The 19159-nt window shown below is 41.4% G+C and overlaps 12 protein-coding genes across 12 annotated transcripts; 4 read left to right on the forward strand and 8 right to left on the reverse strand.

Annotated features, from left to right (window-relative positions):
• Positions 1 to 407: 407 nt before the first annotated feature.
• SAMD00019534_050640 (hypothetical protein) lies at positions 408 to 3141 on the reverse strand (the record flags this gene model as incomplete). The annotated part of the gene is made up of 3 exons (XM_012899535.1): positions 408 to 2660; positions 2786 to 2982; positions 3063 to 3141. The coding sequence occupies 3 exons, from the start codon at positions 3139 to 3141 to the stop codon at positions 408 to 410; spliced, it is 2529 nt and encodes an 842-aa protein (XP_012754989.1).
• An 807-nt stretch (positions 3142 to 3948) lies between these two features.
• On the reverse strand, positions 3949 to 4730 carry SAMD00019534_050650 (hypothetical protein; the record flags this gene model as incomplete). The annotated part of the gene is made up of 3 exons (XM_012899536.1): positions 3949 to 4023; positions 4110 to 4537; positions 4631 to 4730. Coding segments are annotated over 3 exons (603 nt in total), but the record flags the coding sequence as incomplete, so codon positions are not given.
• Positions 4731 to 5658: 928 nt separating this feature from the next.
• Positions 5659 to 5841, reverse strand: SAMD00019534_050660 (hypothetical protein; the record flags this gene model as incomplete). The annotated part of the gene is made up of 1 exon (XM_012899537.1): positions 5659 to 5841. A coding segment is annotated over one exon (183 nt), but the record flags the coding sequence as incomplete, so codon positions are not given.
• Positions 5842 to 6230: 389 nt separating this feature from the next.
• On the forward strand, positions 6231 to 6786 carry SAMD00019534_050670 (hypothetical protein; the record flags this gene model as incomplete). The annotated part of the gene is made up of 2 exons (XM_012899538.1): positions 6231 to 6378; positions 6542 to 6786. The coding sequence occupies 2 exons, from the start codon at positions 6231 to 6233 to the stop codon at positions 6784 to 6786; spliced, it is 393 nt and encodes a 130-aa protein (XP_012754992.1).
• Positions 6787 to 7007: 221 nt separating this feature from the next.
• Positions 7008 to 8113, reverse strand: SAMD00019534_050680 (hypothetical protein; the record flags this gene model as incomplete). Its single annotated transcript, XM_012899539.1, has 5 exons — positions 7008 to 7164; positions 7240 to 7473; positions 7569 to 7693; positions 7789 to 7995; positions 8093 to 8113. The coding sequence occupies 5 exons, from the start codon at positions 8111 to 8113 to the stop codon at positions 7008 to 7010; spliced, it is 744 nt and encodes a 247-aa protein (XP_012754993.1).
• Positions 8114 to 8514: 401 nt separating this feature from the next.
• SAMD00019534_050690 (hypothetical protein) lies at positions 8515 to 9275 on the reverse strand (the record flags this gene model as incomplete). Its single annotated transcript, XM_012899540.1, has 3 exons — positions 8515 to 8543; positions 8639 to 9058; positions 9140 to 9275. 3 exons carry the CDS (start codon positions 9273 to 9275, stop codon positions 8515 to 8517), a joined length of 585 nt encoding a protein of 194 aa, XP_012754994.1.
• Positions 9276 to 9898: 623 nt separating this feature from the next.
• On the forward strand, positions 9899 to 10576 carry SAMD00019534_050700 (hypothetical protein; the record flags this gene model as incomplete). The annotated part of the gene is made up of 1 exon (XM_012899541.1): positions 9899 to 10576. One exon carries the CDS (start codon positions 9899 to 9901, stop codon positions 10574 to 10576), a length of 678 nt encoding a protein of 225 aa, XP_012754995.1.
• A 252-nt stretch (positions 10577 to 10828) lies between these two features.
• SAMD00019534_050710 (hypothetical protein) lies at positions 10829 to 11259 on the reverse strand (the record flags this gene model as incomplete). Its single annotated transcript, XM_012899542.1, has 2 exons — positions 10829 to 10843; positions 10921 to 11259. 2 exons carry the CDS (start codon positions 11257 to 11259, stop codon positions 10829 to 10831), a joined length of 354 nt encoding a protein of 117 aa, XP_012754996.1.
• A 371-nt stretch (positions 11260 to 11630) lies between these two features.
• On the reverse strand, positions 11631 to 13428 carry SAMD00019534_050720 (hypothetical protein; the record flags this gene model as incomplete). Its single annotated transcript, XM_012899543.1, has 5 exons — positions 11631 to 11797; positions 11868 to 12097; positions 12163 to 12940; positions 13016 to 13204; positions 13275 to 13428. 5 exons carry the CDS (start codon positions 13426 to 13428, stop codon positions 11631 to 11633), a joined length of 1518 nt encoding a protein of 505 aa, XP_012754997.1.
• An 823-nt stretch (positions 13429 to 14251) lies between these two features.
• Positions 14252 to 15363, forward strand: SAMD00019534_050730 (hypothetical protein; the record flags this gene model as incomplete). The annotated part of the gene is made up of 3 exons (XM_012899544.1): positions 14252 to 14485; positions 14592 to 14813; positions 14908 to 15363. The coding sequence occupies 3 exons, from the start codon at positions 14252 to 14254 to the stop codon at positions 15361 to 15363; spliced, it is 912 nt and encodes a 303-aa protein (XP_012754998.1).
• Positions 15364 to 16104: 741 nt separating this feature from the next.
• Positions 16105 to 16663, forward strand: SAMD00019534_050740 (hypothetical protein; the record flags this gene model as incomplete). Its single annotated transcript, XM_012899545.1, has 3 exons — positions 16105 to 16207; positions 16289 to 16325; positions 16408 to 16663. The coding sequence occupies 3 exons, from the start codon at positions 16105 to 16107 to the stop codon at positions 16661 to 16663; spliced, it is 396 nt and encodes a 131-aa protein (XP_012754999.1).
• A 234-nt stretch (positions 16664 to 16897) lies between these two features.
• On the reverse strand, positions 16898 to 18860 carry SAMD00019534_050750 (hypothetical protein; the record flags this gene model as incomplete). The annotated part of the gene is made up of 3 exons (XM_012899546.1): positions 16898 to 17434; positions 17500 to 17718; positions 17787 to 18860. The coding sequence occupies 3 exons, from the start codon at positions 18858 to 18860 to the stop codon at positions 16898 to 16900; spliced, it is 1830 nt and encodes a 609-aa protein (XP_012755000.1).
• Between the last annotated feature and the right edge of the window lie 299 nt (positions 18861 to 19159).

A 19159-nucleotide genomic window follows, 5' to 3' on the forward strand; every position in this document is an offset into this window, starting at 1 on the left:
TTATATGTATATTGTTATAAGTATTGGAACTAGTAAGTAAATGCTTTGCAAATACAATGGATGTGTTTATGAATGAAGAATTTGAAGTGTTGAGGGGAGTTGGTAGGTGGCTTACAAGGGTTGAGTCCTTTCAGCCCCAATCAAAAGGGCCACCACCCTCTTCAAACACACACAATTTAATTTATTTTTTGGTTATTGAATGAATGATCATGATGACAGGTGAACAGTCAACAGACACTTCTTTGGAATAAAGCTCCAACGATCACCCCTTAAATTGTTGATCACCAATTCACAAACAGGTCCATCCATAGCCAGTGGTGAATGCCACGTTGAGATCACATGATCTGAATGAAATAGCACCATCATCACCAATGTTGGTTGTTGAGATAGATAGGATGACTCACTATTTATTTGTTGAACAATAGGTCATTGATGTGCTGTAACAAGTTGAATGAGTAGACTATGAATGATGATCCGACCACGAGTAGGACGGTGAAAATGATCGATAGCAAACTACTGCCGCCACTGCCATCGACTGCACTCTGCTCCAAACGTTTGGATTTCAACGCCTCGATCGATAGCTCACCTTGCAATGACTCGATCAGACTCTGTGTGCGCTGTAGCAGTGTGGCGGCCATCTCAAGTCGCCTCTGTAGCTCCTCGAGTCGGCCTTGTCCAATGTTGTTGCTTGTAAGTGTGACGGGCTCGGTCAATGGGTTCTTGCCATCGGTCATCGAGTTGAGCTTAGAGTCCAACAGGACGATCGAGTCGGAGAACTTGTACAGCTCTTGGCTGAGTGCTTGGTTGGATCGGGCGTTTCCAATCACGTTGATGGCCAAGCCGACAAAGAGAAGCACGATGAAGCATAGGCCAATGGCGAGGTAACGCTTCTCTGATGAGGACATGTTGGTCCACAACGTCGACAAGGAGATCTTTGTGTCTGGCACTGCATCCTTGTTCGATGAAGATGAACTCTGGGTTGCTTGAGAGGACTCTAATGTCCTCTCGGTGAATGATTGTGATGGTTGTTGTTGCTGTGTCTGTTGTGCTGGTTGTTCTTGCTGCTGAGATGTTGGTTGTTGCTGTTGCTGCTGCGATGGCTGCTTGGCGTCTGGCTGTGCCGCCTGTAACAAATTGGTGGACGAAGTGTTCTGCTTCATCTTGTTGAATGAGTACACATCCACCTGATTTCTGACCATTGTGAACCAGAGTCCAAAGAAGTCTTTGTTGCCCTGTGCCGCAGACTTTTGGATCATCGTCTGGATGCCCCACAGCGTCTTGGTGAACTTGATCTTGGAGGACAGCTTCAGGATGCATCCGCCGTTGTTGTCTGGGTCGGGCGTGAGCAGGAGCAGGTTCTCCACTGAGAACGAGTCGCCATAGGGTACCTCCCTTGACACTGAGCTACAGCCGACCAGGATCTCGTCCTTGGCCCTGAAGCGGCAGCGCTGGGTCTGGACGACACGCGTGCTCTTTGGTCCTATCTTGAAGGACATGGCCGTTCTAAAGTCGACGACACGTGATGTGCAGCAGGTGCCTTGCTTCCACTCGCTCACAGACTGCTCGGTGTAGCCATGCGTGGTGTTGACCTGTGCCCAAAAGTCCGAGCGGATGATTACATTGTAGAACTCCTCAACAGTGATTGCGTACTTCTCGGTGCACCACGGTGCCTCTTCAAACTCGCCCGGTAGAACATGCTCGCACTTCTCCTTCAGCGGAATGGTATTGTATGGCGCTGGACGTGCAGAGTGTGCAATTGATGCAGGGGATGGTGAGCTAATCTTGCCTGCTGCTGCTGGTGTTGATGATGCCGACGATGCACTTGTTGCTGATGCTGGAGCTGCTGACGCTGGTGCAGGAGCAGGAGTTGATGCAGGAGCAGGTGCCGCTGGCTTATTGGTTGACTTGGTTGGCGTGGCTGGTGAGTTATTGCTATCCTTCCTCGTTGCTGGAGGTGATGCCTTTGATGGTGTTTGTGACTGTGACTGTGGTTGGGCTTGTGCTTGTGCTGGTGCTGGTGCTGATTGTGTCTGTTGTGGTTGGGGTGTTGCCTGAGATGATCTACTGGACAGGTCGTTGATGGATAGTTGTGAATCCTCTCTCTTTAGAGGAGTGGAGGGTGGCGTAGACTCCTTGAGCTCGGTGGCTTGATTGATTGTCGATGATGATGGTGGTGGTGGTGATGCGGATGGCGTCTGTTGTTGTGCGGCCGAGTTGTTTTCCTCGATCTTAGCCGTCGACACTGCCTCGGGCAATTCCTCCTTGTTGGCGTTCTGGCCGGCCGATTGGAGGGGAGGTGTCAACGAGACTGTGCCCGAGTTTGTCGATGTATCGCTCGACACTGATGAACCCAATGACTCTGTCTGTTGTTGATTGTCACCAACTATATTGTCGTCCACGTGTTCTTGTGATTGTTGTTGTTGTGCCTGCTCCTCTGGGTCTGGTTTGGTAACAGTGATCTTACTATTGTTGTTGTTATTGTTGCTGTTGCCATTGCCATTGCTACTGCTGAAGCTACTATTATTGTTGTTGTTATCGGATGACTCATTATGACTCAACACATCCTCAAACATCTTTGTTCTCGTTCCGCCACCTGCCTGTATGATCGTTTGCAACGTTGCAAATGCCAAGTCTCTTGACAAGAAGGCCGAGAAGAAGTACTTTATATCACAATTGATTGATTGATTGATTGATTGATTGATTGATTGATTGATTGTTAGTGCACTGTATCCATCACATCACTTCACTCACTCACTCACTCAATCACCTCAAACGTTTGACTTACTCTTTGAGAATTGGTATTGATCTCAATGGCATTGGGAAATAGATAAACCGAATACTTCTTTGATATGTTGGTTATATCTTTGATTGGTACTACTATCTGAGTGGATCCAATCTTTGGTGCATATGATACATGGTGTTGTGAGATATAAAGTCTACCAATAGACACTGATCCACCTTCATTATAAGAGCAACTATATTCTATTTAGTTCAACAACAATGTGAATGTTAATATTCATTCATTGTCATTCATTCTTTGATTGTTTGATTGATGTACATACCTTCAATCAGTTTCTCATCGTTTGGTATCGCACTGAATATCTGATGGAATACCGTTTCGTCCTTTACTGCTACTGTCATTGTTGATGATGATGATAAATAAAGATAGAGATAATGATAGAGATAGAGATAGGGATAGAGATAATAACAATAAATATGTACGTATGTACGTAGGTATATATATCAATCAAGTTGAATGCGTTGAGAAAGGAAAGGAAACAACGATAGATTGCTGATGATGGTGAATATTTACAAGTTGTGGAGTTGTTTGTGTGTATCTGTTGTGTGTGTTATGTGTATGTTGAGTGTGAAGTGTGAAGTGTTGTATATATTCGCTTTGTTGTGTGTGTGTATGAATGCAAAGCAATCTGGGGATTGTGAATGAATGAACTGGGGATGGATACGAACTCAAGGTTGTTTGTGAATGAATGAATGTGTATGAATCAAGCAAAACCCAAATAAGGTCTGTGGACTTCTGCTTCAAGAGAATCCAATCCCAGGTCAAAAGTTGTTGTCAGTAACACCAGTGCACACACACACACGCGTCATCAATGAATCAAAGTGCGTGCTATAACACCTTCATGTCGAGTCAAATTTGTTATCAGCGTTGTGTTCCATTATGGAAGGATGGTCCAAGTTTGTCGTCTACCATTGACGTATCTTTTACATAAACACAAAGAATAGGAAGGCCAATGGGAGACTTCTGTTGACCAAAGCTAATTAATATGATCATAATCATTGTGTCTTTACATTGACCAACATCCAAAAGTAAACAATCAATGTCTGAGTTAACTCTGATGTATGTGTGTTCTGTTTAAAGTAATCAATCATACATTGGTTGGAACTTGTTATGGAAACAAACTATAGAGACATATACACGCCTATTTATTGCATTGCCTCTGATCTTAACGAAGGGTTCTTCTCGAGCTTGTCTAAAATGATCTTGGATGTTTGTTCAAACGCCTATGAGTTGAGGGAAGATGAGGGAGGATAAGTCAGATTAACAACCTAATCAACGTGAACGCGCGTAGAACTACTTGTTAACTTACGAGATCAACGTTTGAGCCAGTCTTGGCACTCGTTTCGAAAAATAAGAGACCATGCTCTTGAGCAAAGGCAGAGGCCTCGGAAGTGGACACTTGACGATTGGTCTCCAGGTCGCTCTTGTTGCCAATGAGGGCGATGGTGACCTCACCAGTGCTGTACTTTCGGCAGTCGCTGAGCCATGAGGTCAAGTTGTCAAACGTCTCACGACGCGTGATATCGTACACGATCAGAGCACCGAGAGCACCGCGATAGTAGGCTCTTGTGATGGATCTGAACTTCTCCTGTCCGGCCGTATCCCAAATCTGCAGCTTGATCTGTTTGTTCTCGATGTTTATAGTCCTTGATCCAAACTCCACACCAATAGTAAAGTCTGAGTTTGGTGCAAACCTCTTGTCCACAAACTGCAATGTCAAGTTACTCTTGCCAACGGCTAATTAGTTGATGATGATGATGAGTATTGAGTCATAGTTAGTATGATTGAGTGAGTGATCATCATAGAGAGGGAGTGTGCGAATAATCATACCAGAGTCACCAACCATAATATATTTAAACAGGTGAGAGTAGGGATTCGACTTCCTATCTGTAAATGTTGCCTCTTGGCTTTGTCCTCCACAGCATGCCATGTTTAATCAAATTGATAATAGTATGTATGTATGTATATAATATAGCTTGAAAGCTCTGTCGTTCTTATTGATTGATTGGTCGCGTTTTGAAATGATCTTATGTACAAATATATATATATATTTATGAACTTTTGATTGATTATGAATACAATATGAGTGACTTAATAACAAAATATATATTATTATATATTATAGTCCAAACAAGATCTTATTATTGTTAATGTTAATGTTATTTATATATCTTGAGAGAGATAAAAGGAGTCAATGGGTGAGAGAGTGAAATAGTAAGTGAATGTGAGTGTGTGTTTGTTTGGAGAAGGAGATGGAGGTTGGTTTGACACCCCCTTCACTTCATCCCAGCCGATGTGGTTCATTCATTCAGTAGTGTTGTGTGAAAGACAGGGAGATTGTTGTGTTTGTTGTTGTTTGTGTAGTTCATTCTCAAAATTAAATTAATTGAAAATAAATAGATATTTATAATATTAATTATTATTTATATAAGTTTGAATTATTACTTGGATTGTAAAGAATATCCAATAATCGATTGAGGTCGATTGAGGTATAACTTATCGACTTCTGAAGTTGGTTGAGACATTGACGTCCAAATAGTTTGATCTGTTGGGTTTGGTTTGTTTGATTGATTCACGATGATAACCAGGTGATGGCATTGTAGAAGTGTCGATCGATCGACTTGCTAGCAAGTTCAATGTGCAAAGCATTCCATTGTCATTATCATCATTGAGAGGAGAGAGAACAATGTGATCACGATCTTGATAAAATGGGAAGGAAGATGATGTTTTTGTTGTTGTTTGATCGGTTGGTTTGTTGATTGATTGATTGATTGGATTACTTGATTGTTTGATGTATATAGTTGTTATATTGATTAGAATTTAACATTCTTTATACCCTGTATAGTTGCAGTTGTTGTAATATCGAGGTATTTAAAGACATGATCTCTGATGTACTTGTGCCACAGGATAGAAGACACTGCGAGTCCAACACCATAAGCTATGCCTTGAAAGAATCCCAATACGAATGAGTTCTTGTACTTCTTTATAAACTTGTCAATGTCCATATTATAGTCTATGTTATGTTTGTTGTCTCTGTCTGTCAACTAGTGATTGATTGATTGATGTGTTGTTGTGCTGTGAATGAATGAATGAATGACATGTTGCTCACTGAGAGGTGAGGACACCATCATCATTAGGAAGTCCAGTGTTTGATTGAAAAAACACACACTTTGTTTGTGAGCTCTGTTTGAATGAATGTGGAGTTCGAATTGAATGAATGAATGTGTTGGGCTTCGTTTGAATCGACTAAAGACATTAGTAGTACATTGTTATTGTAACTGTATAACTATCAATCAATCATTTAATCAATCAATAACAGTAAAGGATTCAGACTCATATAGAACGGAGATCTGAGAGACTTATTGACTGATACAGGACAGACAGAACCGACAATATATATAGATAGATAGATAGATACATAGATAAAGAGATGTTGTCATTGGTACTCAGAAGATCACCAGTGCTATCACAGGGTTGCCTTGGCAACATCATGAGAGCAGAGCCAAAGAAGGGTGCTCCCGTTGGAAAGGGTGCCCCTGTAAAGAAGAAGGCTGGTGGTGGAAAGAAGAAGAAGAATGGTATGGCTCATCAATCAATCGTTCGATCAACAGGAGAGAACAACAGCAAGCCTGCAAGATAGATGTAATGGATGAATGAATGAATGCTAACATGTTCACTCGCGATCATCACATACTATCAATCAATCAATCAATCGCAATCAATCAATCAAACATTATACAGATAGAGGACCTAATCCATTGGACTTGGCAAAGGTATCGCCACATCTGTTCAATGCAGATCTGCTGCCAAAGACTAATGCAGACTATCCAAGTTGGCTGTTTGAGATCGATGAACAACTGCCCAGAGATAAGCCAGTAAAGATTCTGACACCTGCCGATGGCGATCGTTATTACAAGCAACAAAACAGAAAGAGTATCAAGCTACACAACGAGATCATGTTGGCGACCAAAGGAAAGGGACTATAAACTATATACATACATTACATACGACATACATACGAACATATATCTTTAACTAACTTCATTGTTGTTGTTGTTTATTGTTATGGAAGGACTGATGAATGTAATGGAGAAGGATGTATTTGATTGATGGATGGATTGTTGTTGTCTGGACTTTGATGAACAGACAGACAGACAGACCAAAAGGGACATGTAGTGACGACTGCAGCAGGTTAATAAGGGTTAATTTACATGTTTGCCTCTTCCAAAGCTTGCTTGGCATAGGCCTCTGCCTCGTCCTTGAGGTCCTTTGGCACCATTTGATGAACCTTGTTCTCGTCTGTGATCCAACTCAATTCCAGCTCAAAGTCCTTATCCTTCACCTCATCATGTACAGAGTATATACTAGAACAAGTATGATTGAGTTAGTATGATTGATTGATTGAACGATTGAATGAATGAATGAATGGATGGACATACATTTTGGACACAACCTTGATGGCCTCGCGACAGGTGAGCTCAGAGAACTTGATCTTCTCCAACTCGTTCTTTGCTGCTTGTCTACCCTTGCCCATTGATGTACCATAGTATCCGACGCATGAGCCTGATGGCTCGATCAAGTAGAGCTGTGGACCATTGTTGTCAATGCCAACCAAACATATAGAGCATCCAAATGGTCTAATACTCGAGTACAATGTATACATATGGTTGTTTCTGTGTGATTGATCAATCGTTGTTGTTGTTGTATATGTTAGTGAAACTGATCATCCATCTCATTCATCAACAATATCATTAATATATGATCATACGAGGCAAGACGTTGAGCGAGAACCTTGATTGGGATTGGTTGTCCATAGACCTTCTTATACTCCTTTGCCTCTGTACGTGCTCTCAATACCAGTTGTCTGGCATCAGCCAAGAAACCTGCAATACCCTGTTTAGGTTTGATTGATTGATTGATTGATTAAGTGACGAGTGAGTGAGTGATCAATCACATGTTGACAAACAAACTAACTAACCAAAACATACAAGTCCAATATGTAGATCAACTGAATGGATTCTTCTGTTTGAGGATGACTCGAGCATCTTTGATGGGATCAACTTCTCGACACCAATGACCACTCCATCCTTTGCACGAACAGCAACAACAGTGCCACTGTTCTCTACTGCCTTGTTGGCATAGTCAATCTGAAAGATCTTTCCATCTGGTGAATATGTAGACACTGAGAGATCGTACTATATCGTTTCAATGATGATGATGATTGGATTAGAATGAATCATTTATCACAATTGATCAATTACCCATCTGAGAGAGATGAATAATATAACATACACCTGAACCAACGCTTGTCATTGTTATTTATATATATATATAGTGTATATGTAATGTATATTTGTATATGTATGTAGAAGTAGTAATATTAGATGAAGTGTTTGAATGTTTGATTGATGAGGTGAACATCAAAGTGTGATGATCACACCTCATTGTGAATTAATTTCAAAAAGTTGAAGTTCAACCTTTGGAAGAAACAAAAGGCTGGGAACTTGATGCCAAAGAGAGAGATAGATGGTAGACATAGGTTTAGAGTAAGAGGGATCAATTATAATTGTTATTTTTGGTATTGTCGAGCCAGTGGACGGAACGACAACTACGTTTGTTAATACAGGCACGCTGTTGATTGATCACTCTTGGTGATGATGGAGGGTTGCCCACGCTCAGAAAGAGTGACATAATCAAGACCTTGTGCGGCAAACTTAATCCTTGGACCAGTCGGACTTGATGGCTAATTAAGACACGAGATGGTGGAAGGTGAAGAACAGGTATGAGTCAGTGAGATGATAGTGATGTGATGGAGTTGATTGATTGAGATTAACTTACAGAAAGCATATTCAATGGTGAGATGGTTCTGGTTGTCATCATCATTGAACTCGATCTTGGCAGTGTAGCTGCCTCTGGCAAGGAGTCCAGATGGAGCCTCCTCCCAACCAACACGTGGCACGGTGACAGAGTGGGGCTGAGCCTCTGGAGCAAAGCTTCCCAACATAGTCTTCTCAGTTCCGACCTTGATTCCCTTTCTGTAAGCAGTGTTGACTTGCTTGAGACCGGCAACAATGTCGTGCTGGACCTTGAAGGTGATGCGAATCTTGTACTTGCAGTTCTCCTTCAGGACGAATGGAGTGTTCTTCATGGCGGCGACTTGCTCCTTGGTCTCCAATGGGTAGACGATGTCTCCACCTGGACGATCCTCAAAAATGACAACCATCTCCTTAACAACGACTCTTCTTGGGTCATCAGATGCTGTTATCGTTGTTGTTGTTGTTGTTCAATTAGTATTTTGATATTGTTTGTTGTCGTTGGTAGGTTGAGATGATGACATACGTCCAGAGACAGCACCTCCGAGCAAGCTTGCCTTGTACTTGCGGAGTGACTCATCCTCAGCATCCTGCTTCATCAAATGGTCAATGGAGACCTTTCCGGATGGCTTGTATTGTGGGGCGTTCTCGTCGTCAGACATTTTAATATTCTATTATCATTCATTCAATCATTCAATCATTCAAAGTGGTCCAAAGAGGAAGGTTGTTAGAATGTTGTGGTACCAAAGTAAGGTGTTGTTGTTGATTGACATCATTGTTGACGTTAACAAAAACATACCTGTTATATATATATATAAAGATAGAATTAATGAGATGATAGATATAATGAAGGGTGTTGATTGAAGTGAACAGTTTATTGTGTTCACAAGTCAAGGTGGTGGCTGCTGGTCCTCCAACTCCACCTTCCTCAAGGAAACATCCAATTTTGGATTTTTTTTTATTGTGTTGTGTGGTTTTGTGTTGTTCAAATAAATTATTTTAATGAATAAATTAGAACTTCAACAAGTTTTTGTTTGTGACGTGATCACACATATTCATAATCATTCATTGTTGTTTGTATGTTTGTTTGTTTGTTGGATTGATTGATTGATTGACACAACAATCTATAATATATCATCACCATCATCATCATCATCATCATCAATCGCTCATTCAATCATTCAAACACACTTGTTCACTCACTCATCACTTTCATCACTCAATTACTCAATCACTAAAGAGTGAAAGGAAGGAAAGATACACAACAACAACAACAACAACAACAATGAGCTCAGAAGCTATTGTGGCTTCGGTGTCACCTACAAGTACATCATCTACTACTACAACAACAACTACAGGTAATAAGATAGGCCAGAAACGTTTGGCAATGGTCTGCGCAAGTAATCAGAATAGAAGTGTTGAAGCACATCATCTATTCCTGTCAAAGGGCTACAGGAACATTAGATCATTTGGTACCAGTGGCAATTGCAAGCTGCCAGGCCCCTCCCAGGACAAGCCAAACATCTTCCCCTTTGGCACACCCTATCAAGCGATACACGAGTCACTGCGCCAGCAGAACCAGGAGCTGTACACTCAAAATGGCATCCTGAACATGTTGGAGCGCAATCGGCGAGTGAAGCTGGCACCCGAGAAGTGGCAGGAGGAGCAGCTCGCCCGCTTCGACCTCGTCTTTACCTTTGATCAACGTGTGTTTGACATGGTCATTGACGACATGACACAGCGAGACATTGGCAACAGTAGCATACCAATACAACCGGTGCACATTATCAATCTTCAAGTGAAGGACACTCATGAAGAGGCTGTAGGAGGTGCACAACATGCATTACAGCTGGTCAACATCATAGACGACGATGAAAACTGGGAAGACTCACTAGATGACATCCTAGACAAGTTTAGCAAGCGCACTGGTCGACCAATTCTCTATGCCTTAATGTTCTATTGATCATCTTATAGTCTAGTCTATTCAATCATATATTACCTACACAATGATGATACTATGTCATCTATCTCTACTTAAGTTTAATAAACTACTACTACACGCTCTAGATGCTGGTAGCCAGTCGTCTGCATGTAAGAGTAGCTCTCTAATATTGTTGGTACACGTGGATGTATCATGTTGTTGTTTATTCGATAATAGTTCGTCATCATAATGATGAGTAATGTGAATGAATGATTGATCGATCGATCCAAAATGTTAACCTGGTCCAACCTAAGATTGATTGATTGAGGAGTAATGTTGTTAGTACGTGCATCAGGTAGTGTCCATCCATCCATTCGTCATCATACCTTTGGAACATCATGATGCTCTGATAGCCTGCCCAGTTTCTTGTTGTATTCCTCAACCTTCTCTTTGTGTGAATGCTTGATCATTGCCTCGATTCTCTTTGCCTCTAGCCTTGCTGTCAGCTCCTTATGCTTTACCTCTGCAGGTGTCAACTTGGTACCACTGTCCTCATATTGTTGCTGTTGTTGATCTGGTGAGTGATTATCATCATTATCCCTATGATCTCTAATGATTGTCTTTGTCTTCTTCTTCTTCTTTTTCTTCAACTGATGATTTGGTGTTGTTGGTACTGATCCCTTCAATCTAAGCTTCCCTCCAATGACATTATCATACGAACTCATCCTCTCTATCTCTTTATATCTCTGTGTATGTATTTGAATCAATAAATGAACTGAATTGATACAAACTCAACAATCAAAACGACACTTTCATTACTTCATCATTTAGGACGATGTACAACAAGGGATACAACTACTTTATTGTTGTGAGACATAGTAAGTAGTAGGTAACATGTTAAGGGATACTATCCAATGGATCATGGTAATGTATACATTGAATGGCTGATTGGTTGGCTGGTTGGTTGGTGGGATGGGTCAAAGGGCTTGAATGAGTGTCAGGAGTTGGTCTTTCAGTCTTGTCAGTCTTGTCTGTTTGTCTTTGTATTTCTATTCTCTGTTGTGTTGGTGTTGTCAAGGCATCCAATGTATTACTCTCAATAGTGGACTGGACATTTCTTTGACTTTACCAAGAAGGCTGCAATACAATGTTCATGGAAGAGACACCAACATTCCAATCTTGCAACCTTATCACCTTTAAAGAACTCTTCCAAACAGATGGCGCACTCTTGTTCACTACCTAAATTATGATCCAGTATATTCGCTACATTGATGTGATGAGCACAAGTATGTTAGCAACTCACATCACATAGATAGTTGTTGGATCAACTTACTTGAGTATCCAACACCAACAAAAGACTCTGTCTTGACTGAGGGGAGGACTATATGCTTCTTGCTCAAGTGACTGATGAGATTTGGTACCGTTGTCTTGCAAAGTGGACACTCAAGACTGTGATTGTTCTCCAAGAAGTGTGAATCATTGCAATGATGTACAAAGTCCTTGGAGAGTTGAGTCGGTGTCTTGCATTCAGGGTATGGGCACTTGATCTGATATGGTTCCGTTCTAGAATATGATCGATTGAGTGGGTTAGACTATTGACTCTTGATCATGTAACGTATAATACATACCCATGCTCTTTGTCCAATAAGCTAATAGTTAAACATTCGTCAATGTGCTTATTTACAGAGTGCCAGTCACCTCCACCAATGAGTTTGAGCGATATACCACATATTGGACAGGAGTTGCCTGGATCGCTGGTCAATGGAGGTGTTGGTGGCGGCCTCATTGTTGTTGGACTGGTCATATGATGTTGCCTGGTCGTTGTGGTGGATGTCGTTGATGTAGTTGATGTGCTGCCGCCGCTGCGAACCGGTGTAACCAAAGCCGTCGTGGCCGCCAGTGGTGTCGTTATTTGAATGTTTGGTACGGCTGTTGGGTTCGGAGTTGATTGTACAGATGGAGAGATGCCCTTGATGTTGTTGGCCGCTGCGAGCAGAGTGGGCGAGATTTCAGGTGAGGGTACGATCGAGACGACGTTCTCCTTGATGAGCGATGTCGCGGGGTACAACTCTTGATGTGTGGAGTTGTCGTCCTCGCCATCGGTATCAAAGAGCTCGAGAATGACATTGTGGAAGGGTCGTCCGACCAGACTGTGGTTCTTGTAGAATGATATCGTGTTGTTGAATGTATCGACGCACATTCCCACCAGGTCGTCCTTTGTGAACGGTTCAGTCTTGCAAGCCTCAATGCCATCCTTGTAAATTTGTCCGTTGGCAAAGTAACACAATGTTCCCTTGCCGAATGAGGGGAAGTAACCAAATGGACATCCTCCCTTGAGACTGCCCATCTTTCCAATTTCCTTGCTCAGTATTTTCTTCAAGTAATGTGATGTCAATATACCAAACACTGTATTAAGGTAGTCAGTTAGTATCATCATCATCTTGATCAATCAATCATCATTCTTGTTGTTTAACAACATACCAATCTTTATACTGTTTGAAACATTGCACACATCAATCTTTATCTCGTAATAATAGTAACCACCGCCCGCTGGCACTGGAGTGTGCGCCACCGAGGTTGTCCATGCTTTGCCTGAACCAATGTCCTTAGATGTCAGTCCATTGTTTGACAAAGCAGTTCCTGACCATTCTTGTTTCCATCTCCAAGGCACTATATAGTTTACAATATTGTTCATTCGTTAGTTAGTTGGTTATGACTGTTCACATTCATTCAATCATACCATTATTTGTAGTTGTAGTTGTTGTAGTTGTTGTAGGCAATGCATTCATCTTTTGTTTCACCAATGATTGAGTTGAGTCGTCTTTGCAAGCCGATGAATGCTGTGGCTGCTTCTCGCTCCGAACCTCCCCACTGTTGCTCTCACTATCTATCATTCAAAATATATATATATATATACCAAGGTAAGAGATAGTAGGATCAATTGTGTATTTGCTCCTTCTGTCTCTATCTCTTCTCTTTCAAGTACAAGTTCAAGTTCAAGTCTGTTGTTGATATAATGTTACTGATTGATTGATTGGTTGACTGTCAAAGTAAGGCTACTGCTTGATGATGTATGTATCAATGAGATTATAATGTTTGTATAACTTAGAAATAACTTAAATAATGTAAAATGAGTCAGTGTGACACAACAACCAAACAAACTCATTACATTACTTCCCAACTTCTCCCCAATTTGTTGTTGTTGTTGTTTGTTGTTGTGGTCAACAAGTGTGTGTAAGTGTGTGTGTGTGTGAATGATGATTCGTAGTGAGCGCGAAGAATTGAAAACGTTACCCAGTTTCACAACAACAAACAATCTATCTCACTCACAACTCATTCCAAAACCAATATCAACAAAAATAATTTTAATACTGTCTACCATCCATCAATCAAACGCTTCCTCTTCTTCTCTCCACCCCACACACTTGCTCACCTCCTTCATTCATTCATTCAATCATTGTGATCACATTGTCCAACAACACGGCAGTAAGCTGAACACAAACAGTTACATTATTGACAGAGGTAAACAATTCAACAACAACCATCTGATCATCTTCATATTAAATCAATCAATAATAACATTCGCTAACATATTCGCTCTCATTCATTCACTCACTCACTCATTCACTTGATCGACTCAATCAATCAATCAAAACAAAACAGGTTAATATAGTTAATATATATATATTATATAATAAGAAGTAGAAGAATAATAAGATGAGTTTACCACTTGATGAATGGGTAGAGACCGTTAAGCAGTGCAAGTACCTGCCAGAGAATGACTTGAAGAAGCTTTGCGATCGTGTCAAGGATCTTTTGTTGGAGGAATCAAACGTACAGCCAGTGCGCAGTCCAGTCACCATCTGTGGTGATATCCACGGTCAGTTCTACGACCTGTTGGAGCTGTTCAAGACTGGTGGTGAGATCCCAGATACCAACTACGTCTTCATGGTATGATTTGTCGTCTCGCGAGATCATAATATATATACAGAGGAATAGTACCTAACTATAACATCACATTATACTACGACTACGACGATGACGACGACTATAACAGGGTGACTTTGTCGATAGAGGATACTACAGTTTGGAGACATTCACATACTTGTTGGCTCTCAAGGCTCGCTACCCAGACAGAATCACTCTCTTGAGAGGAAACCACGAGTCAAGACAGATTACTCAAGTCTACGGTTTCTACGATGAGTGCCAACAGAAGTACGGCAATGCCAACGCCTGGAAGTATTGCACCAGTGTCTTTGACTTCCTTACTCTTGCTGCTGTATGTTTAAACCTTTGACCAATCACTCGATCATGTGATCACTCTCTCACTCACTCACTCACAACCTAATCAAACCAATCAATATTATATATAGATTGTTGATGGAAGAGTACTCTGTGTCCACGGTGGTCTCTCACCAAAGGTCCGCACCTTGGATCAGATTAGAATCATCTTGAGAAGTCTCGAGATTCCTCATGAGGGTCCATTCTGTGACCTTATGTGGTCCGACCCAGAGGAGATTGAGCAGTGGCAGCCATCGCCAAGAGGCGCTGGTTGGTTGTTTGGCTCCAAGGTCACTCAGGAGTTCCTTCACATCAACGGCCTCGAGTTGATCTGCCGTGCACATCAGTTGGTACAGGAGGGCTATAAATATATGTTTGACGAGTCACTGGTGACAGTATGGTCAGCGCCAAACTACTGCTACCGCTGTGGCAACGTCGCCTCCATCCTGGCACTGGACGAGAACCTGGAAAAGAACTTTAAGATCTTCCAGGCCGTGCAAGAGGAGAGAGCCGTCCCACCTCGCACCACCATGCAATACTTCTTCTAAGAAGACAAAAGAGAATGAATGCGCTCACTCTTTGCTTGGCTTGGTCTCGACCCCTCCATCTAAGCGTTGGCATCTACATCTTCCATCCATCCATCATCAACATCATCATCGCGGACACCAATGACACCTTACCTACTTCCTACCCCTAACTCATCATTATTCAATCTCATCAATCCATTGTCCACTTTTGTATTCAACCTCTTCCACTTTGACACCTCCATCACTCACTCCCATCTAATCTAATCAAACGCACAACACCCCTGCCAGTCAGTGCTTCACCAAAGTCATTCGATGTGTAATATATCTATCATCACAGCAGCAGTAGTAGTCACACGTAACTTAATTAATAATAATAATCGCACATATGCAATAAACATACTCCCAAATCGTTTTCGTACATCAAATCTATTTATATAAATAGATTTGTAGGATGTGTGTGTGTGGATGGATCTATTCCTCCAGTCGAAACAATCAAGTCGACTCGATATTCGGTAGATCTTTGTCATTACGAAAACAATCACCTGTTGATCACCCCTTCATACTTGAATAATCAGGAAGTAATAAATTAGAAAAAATAGTTTGACACTGGGGTTTTAGAGAATGGATGCGTGAAAAAGTACTGCTCTATCTCCAACAGCACTTTGTTCTCTCACTTCTGCCGCCTTCGTACTTTCTCATTCAACTTTTACAACATCGCAATAATAATAATAATTAATTATACATATACATATATATAGAATAATGAGTCAGAACTATCACCATCATCATCACTGCAAGTCAACTGGCGTTGCCTACTTGCTTTGGCTCTTCCTGGGTCTCTTTGGTGTACACAGATTCTATCTTCGTATGTGTAATTGAATGATTGAATGATTGAATGAATTAATACTACAAGATTACTAACTTATAATGTACACTATTTAAATAGACCGTTATGCATCTGGTTTCATTTATCTCTTCACAGCGTATGTTTGAATGATTGACTTGACAACAAATACAACAGCACAGATTACTAACAATACTTATTAATAATAACGACGATAATAGTGGAATATTCGGTATTGGATGGTTGCTCGATCTTTTCTTGATCCCATCGATGGTTAGACACTTTAACAACCATCACTTCTCTGATGAGACTATCATCGTGGCCCCAGCCCCAATCATTTACCACAACCAACCATACCAACCGGTGGCCTACCAGCCACAGCCATACTATGCGTATGGTCAGCAACCACAGATGGTTCAACCAATCCAGCCCCAGCCAATGCCATACCAGCCACAGCCAGCCTATGGCCAGTACTAAACAATGGTCAATCTCAATGTATGAAGCAGCATGCATGCCTTTGCGCTTGCGTGCGTGCCTGAGTGCATGCCCCCCAAGATACGGCAGCACAACAATAACGGCCGTCCGTCCCTTTGTCGAAGAACTATTCTATTCTGTATAAACTATTATTATAATCATCATCATCACTAATGTGATGATGTATTTACTTTATCCTTTTCTTCCTTCATCGTGTACATTGTTATGATCCCGGGATCAATACTTTAATCTTCTTAATCTCTTCTTGAGGAACTTGGCCACAACGTCCTTCTCCTCGATGTGAACGGCATTGTCGACAGAGTCGGGGAGTGATCGATGTCTGCCAAGTAGCATTACAATGATGATCACTAACTTTGAGCTCTTGGTCAGTACGGTCGAGAAGCTGCTATTGATGCCTGGATAGCCCATTGATAGGCCAACAGTGCCAAAGGCACTGACCACCTCAAAGATGATGTGGAACACCGTGACATTGTTGCCCAGTGCCTGGCTGTCCAGTGCCGTTTCCTCCAGGATGCCAATGATCAGTGTACATAGGTAGAGAATGAATATATCACGTATCAGAAGGTCCTTCATCACAACCTTTGCTCTTGACTCTTCGGCAGCACTGGACTGATACTTTCCATTCACAGCCGATCCCTTCAATGATATCACGAATGGATATGACGACACAAACATCAATCCAACAAACAGTAGCAGTACAGACTTGGACAGTTGACTCAGATCAATAGAGTTAAATCCTCCTGTTCTTGTGGACTATGTATGAATGTTATTTGAGTGAGTGATTGATTGAATGATTGATCCGTGGATGTAGTACATACCACAGAGTGGAATAAGTAGTTCATGAATGTGTCTGATGGCGAGAGAGTGGCGAATGCCTTCTCGTTGGCTTCAAGGATGGCCATTAATGATATTTGTGAGAAGTTGAAGAGGAACCATACTCCAAGCAGTATAAGTGTTGGTTTAGCTTGGAACAGATGAGTATACACTGTCCTTGGATTGTTTAAAAGATGTTCATAAGGTTCCTTATCCTTTGATATCTATGTTGTTTAAGTTGTTAGTGCCTTGGATCAATCCATGGATGAATTTTGGTCAACAGATAACAAACCTTGTTCATACACCATATTATCAATCTTAGAACAACTGGGAACATTGTGTTGCCAAGTACAACTAGCATGGAGATGACGAGAAGGAGGAATGAGTGTTGATTGAATTGGACCATGTTGTCAGTGACTAGTGTGACGCCAACATTGTTGAACGCTGACAATGTGTTGAAGATACTGAACCAGACGCCATTGATTTTGTTCTTCTGGAGTGTGATGGCGACTGAAGAGCTGGAAGATGTGGCCAATGAAACCAACACAATGAATCCAATCAGATAGACCACTGTTTGATAGATGGGTATGATGTAGAGCAGCTTTCCAAGTGAACGATATTCAATGTTGTGTTCCAGGATGAATAATGAGTCTGCGTCAATTTGGATATCCTTGTCGGCTTCCGCAGGTGTAATCAAGTTGTCCTGCATATCATATTGATGATGGAAGTTGTCTTGATGTCCTGCAGCAGAGTGACTGGATGAGAACAGTGGTTGATCTAATGTCACGCCTGGATTGATTCTTGGGATTGTTTGTGATGTTTTGATGTTCTCCTTGGATGTGCCAGGGTCATCCAGTGAGCTCACTCCAGACATTATGATATCATGATTGTCGTCGTTATTGTTGTTATTGTCATTATCCAGAGCAGCACCATTTATATGTCCATCGACTTCTGCCAGATCAATTGAGAAGCTTCTTCTCTTGCGATAGGCTCGTCTAAGATAGTATCTTCGTATGAGTACCACGTTCAATGTGAGCATAACAGTCGATCCAAGCTGTATTAGAATGGCCATAACAATCTGTGTCGGAACGGACATTCGTGCAATGTCAACAGTGAGCAATCCAGTGCTTGTTATCGATGAGTAGGCAGTGTACAAACAATCGATGAACGATGCCGACGAGTAGGCAGCCTCTATCGATACTATTATACATGCACCAAAGAATCCTGTCAACAAGAAATACAGAAAGTGCAATCTATAATAATGATTCTTATCAATATACACTAGAAATGATGAACCTTGTCTCTTGGCCACATCACCAATCATCTTGGCCAGGCCTCTAAGATAACTTCGTATCAGAAGTGCCATCTTATTATTCTAATCTATCTTTCTGTAATAATAATACTATTATTATTATTATTCTTATTACTATGTGTATAATAATGATACAAAGTGTAGATAGAGATAGAGAATAATGATGCACAGATAATGAATGAATGAATGAGTTATAATGAATGATGGATGGAGATGAGATTGTGTTTGTTTGTTGGGATGTATGCCAGAGAGTGTGTGGGTTTAAGGGTTCGTTCATGCGGGTGTGTCCTGTATCCATCTCTCAGCTCCCCAGGGGGTGTGTTCAAGTGGGGAGCTGTTTCGTTTCAGAAACG

Source organism: Acytostelium subglobosum, assembly GCF_000787575.1.
Source record: "Acytostelium subglobosum LB1 DNA, scaffold: scaffold9, whole genome shotgun sequence".
In the NCBI taxonomy this organism is placed as follows: Eukaryota; Evosea; class Eumycetozoa; order Acytosteliales; family Acytosteliaceae; genus Acytostelium; species Acytostelium subglobosum.